This window comes from Carassius gibelio, chromosome A4, assembly GCF_023724105.1.
Source record: "Carassius gibelio isolate Cgi1373 ecotype wild population from Czech Republic chromosome A4, carGib1.2-hapl.c, whole genome shotgun sequence".
NCBI lineage: Eukaryota > Metazoa > Chordata > Actinopteri > Cypriniformes > Cyprinidae > Carassius > Carassius gibelio.
In genome coordinates this window covers 30,791,370-30,803,249 of record NC_068374.1, presented here as the reverse complement: position 1 = coordinate 30,803,249, position 11,880 = coordinate 30,791,370, and the positions used below count along the sequence as shown (strand labels likewise).

Below are 11,880 nucleotides of genomic sequence, written 5' to 3'. Positions count from 1 at the left end.
TTTAAACGGTGCAAAGTTTACATAGTGAGAACTGCTACCTATGAATTAATAATTAATTCCCACCAAATTAAGAATTTGTGAGCTAGTTTTATTAATTACTACGACGTTAATTCGTGGCTATGATTTCATAAATTATAATTGTGTTTTAATGACGAAGTATTATAAGTGAATCTAGCCTGCACATTAATTAAACTTATCAGATGACAAGAGCATGGTTGTTGTAAGGTTTGTAAGATTTACCTGCAGCTTAATGTATTAGTGTGAATACTGGCTTAATAGTCGTTGTTTTACCATATTTAGGTATAAAATATATTTCATAATTAAACTGCACTGACTGCCTAGTTGCAGTATGTGTTAGCCTGTTGTTTTGGCATTGTTTTGCAATGATAAATTAGGCATTTGGCAATTTTAATAGTTTGTTACAATTTGGCCTAATCTGCAGGTCTATTCCACATACAGTTATACATTGCTATCATGTGTTAGTTTCTGTCATGTTTTGCATGGCCAATATGAAGTGATTTTATGGATTCGATTAGGCTCATTGTAGGACAGATGATTAAAAAAGGCACTAGGGATATTTTCATGATCTCAAAATATTCTAACAATACACTCTCACTTTTCCAAGATACATAACAATCCAAAAAGGGAGATCCTTGCCCGAATTGAAGAGATGCACCACATGCTGCAAGGACTTTCACTTTTCATATATATATATATATATATATATATATATATATATATATATATATATATATATATATATTCCAGTTGAATATGTTAAACAAATGTTTCTTATTTATCTCTCTCTATCTCTCGCTCTCTCTTTCTCTAGAGTTGAAGCCTACAGCCATTCTATCCATGCAGCAACTGATGGAAAAGGGGTTCACTTTGGTGCTGTTGTGATGTTGTCACAAAAAATGACATGTATATACTGTACAGACCAAGAGTTTGGACACACTTCTCATTCAAAGAGTTTTCTTTATTTTCATGACTATGAAAATTGTAGATTCACACTGAAGGCATCAAATCAATGAATTAACACATAACAAAAAAGTGTGAAACAACTGAAAATATGTCATATTGTAGGTTCTTCAAAGTAGCCACCTTTTGCTTTGATCACTGCTTTACACACTCTTGGCTTTCTCTTGATGAGCTTCAAGAGGTCGTCACCTGAAATGGTCTTCCAACAGTCTTGAAGGAGTTCCCCGAGAGATGCTTAGCACTTGTTGGCCCTTTTGCCTTCTGTCTGCGGTCCAGCTCACCCCTAAACCATCTCGATTGGGTTCAGGTCCGGTGACTGTGGAGGCCAGGTCATCTGGCGCAGCACCCCATCACTCTCCTTCTTGCTCAAATAGCCCTTGATGCCTTCAGTGTGACTCGACAATTTTCATAGTAATGAAAATAAAGAAAACTCTTTGAATGAGAAGGTGTGTCCAAACTTTTGGTCTGAACTATAATATATATATATATATATATATATATATATATATATATATATATATATGTATATATGTATATAAATAAACATTCTTGAATCATTCTTGTGTCTTGTCTTGCCTCTCAATAACTTTAAAAATATTGGCAGTAATTTAGTGACTCCATACGCTGATTCCAACTTTAACTTACCTGATAATGAGCTAATTCACCTTAAGGAAGTGAATCAATATACTGTATAATTCAAGAGACAATTCAAGACTTTTAAGGTTCTTCATTTTTTACAATTGTTTTAACATTGATATACATCAATTTTACAAAATTTATATTTCATTTATATTTTGTGTAAATTCATGTTTAAATTTAAAATTGTGACTCAAAGCACACTTAGTAATTTAACTCTGCTGCATTTTGAATCAAAAATCACATTTAAAAACATGCTACTGAGATTAATATATTGATGCTATATACAAAGTAACGTGACTGCAAACTAAACCAACAGGATACTAGAACTGCGTTCCTGAAACTGCAGCCATCGCTATATTGGCCAGTACGGTAGGTGGCGCTGTCAGGAAAAACTAGGGTCCTAGAACTGCGGCCCAGATCTGCGGTCCTGAATCTGCAGCCTCCGGTTGTGCAGGAACATACTATTGACCCGCGCCGCTTTCAGCTGTTTCTAAATCAGACGCTGCTCTCTTGACGTTCCAGTCGACGTCAGCGCAGTGGCGCTCTGATTGGCTAATAACGCCGCTCGTCATTTGACAGTATCTCTTCTCATTTGCATATGAAAACCGGCTTCCGGTAGAATTCTTCGGAAGCATGGCTGCCATCGGGGTGCACTTTGGATACACATGTGCCTGTGTTGCCGTATTTAAGGTGAACTGGTTATGAGTATAAATCATGTGACTTTGTTTAATAATTGCAAAAATGTCTGCAACAAAATAAAATGTCGAATAAACTTTTATTTATGTTGGTGAGTAGTTAATGGTGTGACCGTACCAGTTTATTATAAGTGTAGTTCTTTTCATATAGGACGGGCGAGCAGATGTTGTGGCAAATGATGCAGGGGACAGAGTCACTCCAGCTGTGGTCGCCTACAGAGACACTGAACAGGTAATTCTCCATGATGGACATGTAGAGAATCACACTGCAGACAAGCTCTCTCCTCAGCACCAAAAACAGAGAGCCTCTATCATCTATGAGATTAAGAATCAACCGTAAAATAAAAGCTTAAATTCATAACTACAAAACATATCCCTAGTCTAGTGAACAGTATGTATATACTGTGTCTGTATTGTACTGCATACGTGAGCTGAATTTTTCATAATGGCAGTGTGCATGCATTATGTTGTTTGGATGCATAATTTGCCTAATGGGACCAATGTATTGTATAACATAATATAATAATGCTGGGGATTGGATTTAGATGGATGAGCTCATGCCCAAGCCAAAACTTCTCCAAATAATGTCAACAGACCAATCTAACAAGTTTTTATATGTATATATATTTTTTATTTTGTTTATCCTACTTATATATATAAGCAAGAACATCAGGGAATTTGATAGTGTAATGGTTTTGTTTAATTGAATTATTTTTCTAGATAGTGGGTATCGCTGCTAAGCAGGGCAGAATACGAAATGCCACCAATACAGTTGTCAAAGTGAAGCAGATCCTGGGCAGATGGTAGGTTTTCATGTTGTGTGCTTGGACTATTTTGTAGTTAAATCACTGCATATGGTGCATAATGTTATTAAGAATATTTAAAGTCAAATTAGCAATCACTTAATAATATTAAATTTATATAAATAATAATCACAATATAAAATGAATTGCTCTTTGATGATTGGTGTTTGACAGCTATGATGACCCAGATGCTCAGGCACACAGAGAAGAAAGTAAATGCATTGTAAGTACATGCTTTTCTTCTTGAATATTGTCAGAAAACAACGCAACAGTAACCATACAATCTGAACCACCTGCTTGATTAAAAGGTGTGTATTTTCATAATTTCTAGGTTGTCAACAAGAGTGACCTGCCTAGGTATGAAATCGACACGGGAGAAACAACCAAGTATGTGTCACCTGAAGATGTAGCTAAATTGATCTTCCATAAGATGAAAGGTATTGTTTGAATCCTTAATTTCATGTCATGGTACGTTTAACATGAACTAGGGATGATTATTTAATGTTCCCTGCAGAGACGGCCCAGTCAGCCTTGGGTTCGGATGTGAAAGATGCTGTCATAACAGTGCCGTTTGAGTTCGGGGAGATGCAGAAGAATGCGCTCAGGTACTGTATGTGCTTGATGTTTCCATAAAACATCTTATTCTTTGAGATGAATGCAAATTAATTAATTCAAATGATGAAGATTGGTCCTCTACCTCTAGAAGATTTGTCTAGGGAGATGTTTTATAAGAATCAGTATTGTGTTGTAGGCAAGCTGCAGAAAGTGCCGGGTTCGATGTGCTGAGACTGATCCACGAACCCTCTGCTGCCCTTCTAGCTTATGGAATCGGGCAGGACTCACCATTGGGAAAAAGGTACGACTTTTTTTTTGCATTATCTCAGATGGATGGTTCCTTTCAGCTCAGAAGTCTCATTCCCATTTAATTCTTTTGGACCACAGTCATGTGCTAGTGTATAAACTCGGAGGCACGTCGCTCAGCGTCACCGTCCTGGAGGTGAACAGCGGAATGTACCGCGTCCTCGCCACACAGACGGATCACAGGACGGGGGGAGAGAGCTTCACACATGAGCTCGCACAGCACCTCGCTGCAGAGTTCAAAAAGTCAGTAGATATCCTGTACCTCACATTTAACTTTTATGTGTGTACTCGGACTTTGTTATTATTATGAAAGTCCACCCTACATGCATGTCATTACTGTTTCAGTCTTACAGTGTGTTTTTCATGCGTGTCTCCAGGACTTTTAAGCTGGATGTGACTGGTAACCCCAGAGCAATGTTAAAGCTCATGAATAGTGCTGATGTGGCCAAGCACACACTCTCCACCCTGGGTAGTGCAAACTGCTTTGTGGACTCGCTCTACGACGGCATGGATTTTGAGTGCAATGTCTCAAGGTGAGATAATATTCAAAATTAGTATTAGAAGTGAAGTGAAAGTGACATACAGCCAAGTATGGTGACCAATAGTCAGAATTTGTGCTCTGCATTTAACCCATCCAAAGTGCACACACACAGAGCAGTGAACACACACACACTGTGAACACACTCCCAGAGCAGTGGCCAACCATTTATGCTGTGGTGCCCGGGGAGAAGTTGGGGGTTCGGTGCCTTGCTCAAGGGCACCCAAGTTTTGGTTTTGCCGGCTCGAGACTCGAACCCACAACCTTAGGGTTAGGAGTCAATCTCTCTAACCACTATGCTCTATATGCTTCTGTCCTAGAGCCCGTTTCGAGCTCATATGCTCCAGCCTCTTTAATAAGAGCATTCAGCCAATTAAAGGTCTTCTTGAGCAAGTAAACCTGTCCACCTCTGATATCAACAAGGTAGGACAACTTTTTAATACAAATGTGTGACCATTAGAGGGAGCTGATTTCATGCAAAAAAAAAACATTTTGTGATTAGTACTGAACCTTTTAATAACATAATACATAGTTCACTAGCTTAAATATAAGATCATTTTAGAATTTTACATATAATCATAGTGAGAATGGAATCTCAAAACCTGAAATGGAGATTAAAATAGGCTTTCTTGTCTAAGGTGGTTTTATGCGGAGGTTCAGCTCGTATCCCGAAGTTGCAACAGATGATCAGGGATTTGTTCCCAGACGTGGAGCTGCTGAACTCCATTCCACCGGATGAGGTGATTCCGGTCGGCGCTGCCATGCAGGCGGGCATCCTGGTCGGAAAAGACAGTCTGGCACTTGGAGAAGATTCCATCACCGTGGACTGCTGTGCCAGCGACATCACTGCTAAGGTGGGGAGCTTCAAACAAACAATAGTGTTTAGTTTTTCACATTTTAGCACATGATTGATAGGTAGATTGTGTCTTGGCCTTTCAGGAAGTGGATGACTCTGGAGCGGAGGTTTTTACAGTTTTGTTTCCATCTGGCACACCTCTCCCTGCCCGCCGCCAGCACACGCTACAGGGTCCTGGCAGTCTGTCATCAGTGAGTCTGGAGCTGTACCAGGCACAGCGACCAATCGCACAGGTTGGCATCCCTTTTAATGGACATTTCAGTGCAAACCTATTATTAAAATGTGACATTTGGCCTGTATTGGGCATAAAAACCTTTTTAACTTAAAATGTGACGCTCTTATTCTTCTAGATTGTACTTAGAGACTTGGAACCTAAAGATGAGCTGCATGACATTGACACAGTGCTGACAATGAAGAGGTAATTAAATAAGTGAACACTTTTATTCAGAATGGATGCATTAAATTGATAAAAAGTGACAGTAAAACACTTTATAATGTTACAAAAGATTCCTATTTCCAATGAATGCAGTTTTTGATCCATCTATTAATCAAATAATCCTGAAAAATGTATTAAGAGTTTCCACAAAAAAAAATTGATTATAATAAAAGTTTCTTGCGCGGCATATTAGAATTATTTTGTGAAACACCGAAGACTAGAGTAATGGCAGCTGAAAATGTAGCTTTTACTTGACATAAATAAATTAAAAATAAAAATATATTAACAGAAAACAATTATTTTAAATTCTAAAAATATTTCCCAATGTTACTGTTTTTATTGTATTTCTAATCAAAATAAAATTGGTTTGCATTAGAAACTTCTTTCAAAAGCATTACAAAAATCTTACAGACTGCAAACCTGAACAATAATGTATATTAAATATCAAACATTGGCTATTAAAAAATGCTTTTTGCTGTTATTTTGTTGCTTGTGTATTGATACAGTTCTATATACAGTAAATTCAGTAATATCACCCAGTCATACTCAACTCTTTCATGAAGCTCATATCCTTATTTGAAACATTTCTTATGTGCGTTTACTTTTCAGGGACGGTTCACTGCATGTTACATGCACAGAGCAGAGCAGTGGCAGATCCGAGGCCGTTACCATACAAACGGCTGCTGCAGCATCTTAACCTTGAGTCACAATATCAGCAGAACTCTCGTGCTGTTTGAGGTTTTCCAGTGCTCTAGATTCATCTAAACCTTAACTGAAGGAAACAAGTTTAAGCTCTTATTCAGTTAAAGGAATAGCTCACCCAGAAAAGCAAGTTATTTTATTGCCCTCAAGTTGTTCCAAACCCGTTATTTTTATTTGGTGCAATTATTATTAAAGCTTTCATCCAACAACCATTCATAGTGACAAAAGGGGAACAATTATATGGGTTTGGAATATCACGAAGGGTGAGTAAAAAAAAAAAAAAAAAAGTTTCATTTTTGTGTGAACTATTGCTTTAAATTAATATCCAGTTTTATTTGTGTACTTTTTTTTTTTTTTAATGCCATAAGTCATCTTTTACTATTTTTCAAGCCTGTTGTCTGTGACCAGCAGGTTTACTGTAGTTGTTCTTTCCATGTGCCTTCATGTACCTGCATTACATCAATAGGATTCATATTTGTGACAGGCTAATTAATTGAAGGAATTAACAAAGCCCGTGGAGTTCACTGCTATCATTTAAAGCGTGAACAACCTTCTCAGACGGAGGAGAGACTTTCATTTCCTGTAGAGACTGAAGAGAAGCATGTGCAGGTGACTGAGTTTTTAAAAATGTTGTCATCTGTAACCAGTATGCAATAAAGAGCACAGAACACAATAAACATGAGTTTATTTTCATTAGATATACTTGATACATTCACGTCAGATTTTTGAAATTACATGATTTCAAATTTTAAAATCCATTCACATACATTTATTTTTTTTTGCATTTGTTGTGCTGCAGTCCTTTTATAATAGTTTTTTTTCTTCATTTCGCTTTTTATTTCAGTTTTGTCTCTCTATATCAGTTTTGTTCCTGTATATCTAATGTTCACATTTTTATTTCAACTTTATTTCAGTTAATGAAAACTATTTTAAATAGTTTTATTTAACAAGAAAAATATTAGTATTTGCTTGAATACCTTTAATTAACTCAAAATATTGAGCATTTAGAAAGATACAAAGCTTCATGGGGTAAGCTGTCATGCAACAAGCCAAAAAAGTATATTCAAGTAAACAAACAAGAAATCATTAAATCCGTTTTTTGACCACTTCCTCCCCTGCTGCCAACTTCCTGTACAGTGGGACTTTGGAGCCTGGTGTTGGTGGGAGCTCAAAATCTGATGACACCTGCGAGTCTGATTACGGCTCCACGGTTTCTTCCTTATGTTCAGCGTTACGGCTGTCAATCACACCTGACATCACCTCACCATTGGCCCCTCCGTTACTCTGCTCACTAGTAATGGCCTTACTTTCATCCACTTGGATGAGAACAGTGCCTATTTGACTAAGGCTCTCTGTCCCTTTATCTGATATATGAGTGGACTGCGAGGAAGTCAAGTGAACAGAGCTGCTGTCATCCTCATCTTAATCCTGAAACAGCTCGTGTGACTGGGACGCTGTGTTTTCGATGTGGCTGTCCTGACTGTTATCCAGTTCGCTCTCATCCGTTAACACTGGTTCCACCTTGAAGAACCTTTCCCAACAAGGCTGAGCTGTTTTTGATTGGGACGAGTCCGACTGAGTCAGTTTTGTGCATGGCATTTCTGTGCAAGTTGGAGGAGGTTGCTCAGCATCAGCATCGTCATCATTTGATTCTGTGCAGTCCATGTAGTTGGAAGAGTGTGTGGCTGGACAGGGCTCTATAAGGGAAATTGTATATTGTATACAAATAGTATATAAACATAATAGATTTAATTCGGAGATAAAAAATTATAATAATTATGGTTATAAATAATACATGAAACTGAAGACAAAGCCAACAGTTTACGTAAACTTTTACAGTTAAACGTTTATAAACAAATAATAAATGTTTAATAAGAAAATGATATTTAATTTATCACATGAGTTGGAATATGTACAACTATCCCTCACCTGAACTTCAGTTTTCTCTTCAGTAAAGGTCATTGAACATAAATAACAGCATATATATAAAACTGAAGAAACAAAACAGAAAGTTCCTAAGCGGAATTCAATGCAATGTCCATTATATGCACCTTTGTGGCAGTGAGAGAGGAAATAAGCTCTGGCGTGCAAATTCTCTGTCAAATCTGTCCGGAAAGATGCTGGGATACTCCTTCATGCGGCCAGCAAACGAGCTCATGCTGACTGCAATAAATTTGTGCAGATTAAATACTCAACCCCCCCTGAGAGCTCAGCACATCCCCGCATCTGTCTTCCCTCCAGTACTTCCATAGTACTTCTGGCATCGCTTTGGCATGATGAAACCACATGAGTATGAATTAAACATCTGTAATGTGATAGCCTGAATCGTACAGCGACATCTATTGGATTCCAAAGCAATCATTATAACATTGCAAAAAGCAACAATAGCCGATATACTCTAAACAAACAAACAAACAAAATAATCCAAATAATTATGCATATCCAAGAACTGTTCAGTAGTTTCTTCTAAGCAGGTTTCCTGGCATAGCGTTGATTGGCCAACCAAACTGTGGAATTCCGGGTTGGTTTTCGATTGGCCGTGTTTTCCTCACGCTATGTTGCTAGGAAACAAATGATGCACAGGATTGTTTTTCAGATAAGGAGCACGTTGACAATTCAGCAACACACGTCAATGTAAGTTACGTTTGTATTAAATTTGTTATTAATTTTACAATTAATCAACTTGTCATTTGATATCCGAGTGTAAGCATGTTCGGAGTGAGTTAGATTAACGTTAGATGCTTCGCTGTCAAAGTTTGTAAATCCAGAATATCCTGGATTAGGTGAGCAATGTTTTTGTTGTTGTTGTGCGTAACATTTTTGCATTGTGGTTTAAGTTGATTTGACTTTCTGTATTACATCACATTACATTTAGTCATTTAGCAGACACTTTTATTCACAGCGATTCATAAATGAGGACAATGGAAGCAATCAAAAACAACAAAAGAGCGATGATATCTAAATGCTATAACAAGTCTCAGTTATCTTAAACGCAGTACACGTACAGTAGCAAGGGCTTTTAAATAATATAATAAATAAAATAAAAACACATCGAATAGAAAAAGAATAGAACAAGCTAGTGTTAGAGTGAATTAAAATAGAATTTGAAGTGAAATTGTCATTTCAAAGGAAAATACTGTGATGTATTTGTTATCATACACAGAAATCATGTCCTGTGCCGTTTTATTGGATAACAACGCTAAGCCAAAGTCCATGAGCCGAGCAAAGCAGTGGACAGGAGAGATTGAGGACCTGTACAGATTTCAGCAGGCTGGCTACAGAGATGAGCTGGAGTACAGACAAATCAAACAAGTCGAGGTATCCCCTTTTGATAATTTTTGTATTATTAATGCAATATTATTCACTATTGCATTATATTATGCTTAAACAATCATTATAATATACATACAAATTTTAGAAATGATGTGTGGTATAATATACATTTTCTCTCTCTATTTATATTGAATATTTGGATTTCATGTTATTAATATATTAAAATCTCATCTACTAAGGAATTTATGGAATATTTGTTTTCATTAATGAAAGTGTTTCTGCTTTGTCATTTAATGTCTTATAAATACTTTAATATACAGTGTTGTTCAAAAATCTGCGTTCGGTAAAATATTTACGTTTTTTTTTTGTTATATTAAGTCTCTTTCTGCTCACCAAAGCTATATTTATTTGTTCAAAAATAGGTGAACATTTTTATTATTGTAAAATAATATTGCAATTTAAAGTAATGGTATTCTGTTTTCATATATTTTACGATAGAATTTGTTCCTGTGATGCAAAGCTGAGTTTTCAGCATTATTATTTCAGTCTTCAGTGTCACATGATCCTTCAGAAATCATTCTAACATGCTTACTTATTATCAGTGTTGGAAATGTTTTGCTGCTTAATATTTGTTTTATTTTTGAACCTGTGATACATTTATTGGGATTCTTTGATGAATAAACAGTTAAAAAGAAAAGCATTTATTCAAAATTTAAATCTTTTCTAAAACAATACAAGTCTTTACTGTCACTTTTTATCAGTTTAACACATCTTTGCTGAATAAAAGTATTAATATCTTTCAAAAACAGTAAGAAAAAAAAATGCTGATAGCCCAAAAATCTTTGAATGGTAATGTATATTATTACAAAAGATTTATATTTAAGTAAATGTGGTTCTTTTTAGTCATCAAAAAATCTTGAAAAAAGTATCACAGGTTCCAAAATAAATAAATAAATAAATGGAGCAAAAACTATTTCTACCATTGATAATAAATCAGCATATTAGATTATTTTCTGAAAGATCATATGACACTAAAGACTGGAGTAACGACTGATGTTAATTCTGCTTTGCATCACAGAATTTATTTTTATTTTAAAGTATGTTAAAATGGAAAACAGATATTTTAAATTGCAATAATATTTCTCAATTTGTTTTCTGTAATTTTGTCGAAATAAATGCAGCCTGCACAAGCATAAGAGACTTCCTCGAAAAACTAAGCAAAAAAAAAAAAAAAACGTGAAAATTCTTACTGATCCCAAACTTCTAAATGGTAGTGTAGCTTGCACACAGTCCTGTTTCCTGAATAATATTGTCATACTGTCCTTTCAGATTGACCGTTGGCCAGACACTGGGTTTGTGAAGAAGCTTCAGCGTCGAGATAACACTTTCTACTACTACAACAGAAAGCGAGAGTGTGAAGATCGAGAGGTCCATAAAGTGAAGGTGTATGTGTACTGACAGTTCCTCAGCCCAGCCAGCACTTTGACATTTTTATAGTTTTGAAATACTTTTAAAAAACTCTTTAAAAAAAATGAATCATCACATTGTATTCTTAATGTTAGCCTGGGTACAATTTCTGAATTAAAAAAATGATCTGATAAACATTTTTCATGTGAATAAACCATTTGATGTTTCATATTTATAAATAGCCAGCCTTTTCTGGATGTAATGACATGTAATGACAGCCTTTACTAAAGAAACCAGTTAAACATAAGTTGGTTTAGATACACATTTATCCAATTTGAGTGGTTTGCTCTTTTTCCTTCGTTATGCAGCACACTATAATAAATCAATGTATGACTATTATTATTATTTTTTTACTTTTGAGTTGAGAAAAAGTGATCAAACACTGATGAGGTGTATTGAAAAATAAAACAAAACAGCTTGTGAATATCAATATTAATTTCAGGGAAATACCTTAATTATTAACAATCAACGTCCATGAAGAAAATGTACCCTTTTATTGAGTGTTATTATATTATTAAATTATTTTTGGTTCGATTTTGACGTGAACAACATTTTGTGTCACTTTTTATTTACATTCAGTGGTGATTATAAAGTAAATGTTGACAATTTGATGTCTGTGACTTCATTAA

General features: G+C 35.7%; 2 protein-coding genes across 2 annotated transcripts; both read left to right on the top strand.

Annotated features, from left to right (window-relative positions):
* The first annotated feature begins 2,174 nt into the window (after positions 1 to 2,174).
* LOC127976846 (heat shock 70 kDa protein 14) lies at positions 2,175 to 7,188 on the top strand. The gene is made up of 14 exons (XM_052581489.1): positions 2,175 to 2,310; positions 2,467 to 2,547; positions 3,036 to 3,118; positions 3,293 to 3,341; positions 3,450 to 3,555; positions 3,633 to 3,723; positions 3,870 to 3,974; positions 4,061 to 4,222; positions 4,357 to 4,512; positions 4,838 to 4,940; positions 5,156 to 5,371; positions 5,457 to 5,606; positions 5,724 to 5,791; positions 6,419 to 7,188. The coding sequence occupies exons 1-14, from the start codon at positions 2,254 to 2,256 to the stop codon at positions 6,504 to 6,506; spliced, it is 1,515 nt and encodes a 504-aa protein (XP_052437449.1). The 5' UTR covers positions 2,175 to 2,253; the 3' UTR covers positions 6,507 to 7,188.
* Positions 7,189 to 9,058: 1,870 nt separating this feature from the next.
* Positions 9,059 to 11,857, top strand: LOC127976878 (meiosis expressed gene 1 protein homolog). Its single transcript, XM_052581491.1, has 3 exons — positions 9,059 to 9,145; positions 9,675 to 9,829; positions 11,114 to 11,857. The coding sequence occupies exons 2-3, from the start codon at positions 9,680 to 9,682 to the stop codon at positions 11,240 to 11,242; spliced, it is 279 nt and encodes a 92-aa protein (XP_052437451.1). The 5' UTR covers positions 9,059 to 9,145; positions 9,675 to 9,679; the 3' UTR covers positions 11,243 to 11,857.
* The last annotated feature ends 23 nt before the right edge of the window (positions 11,858 to 11,880 follow it).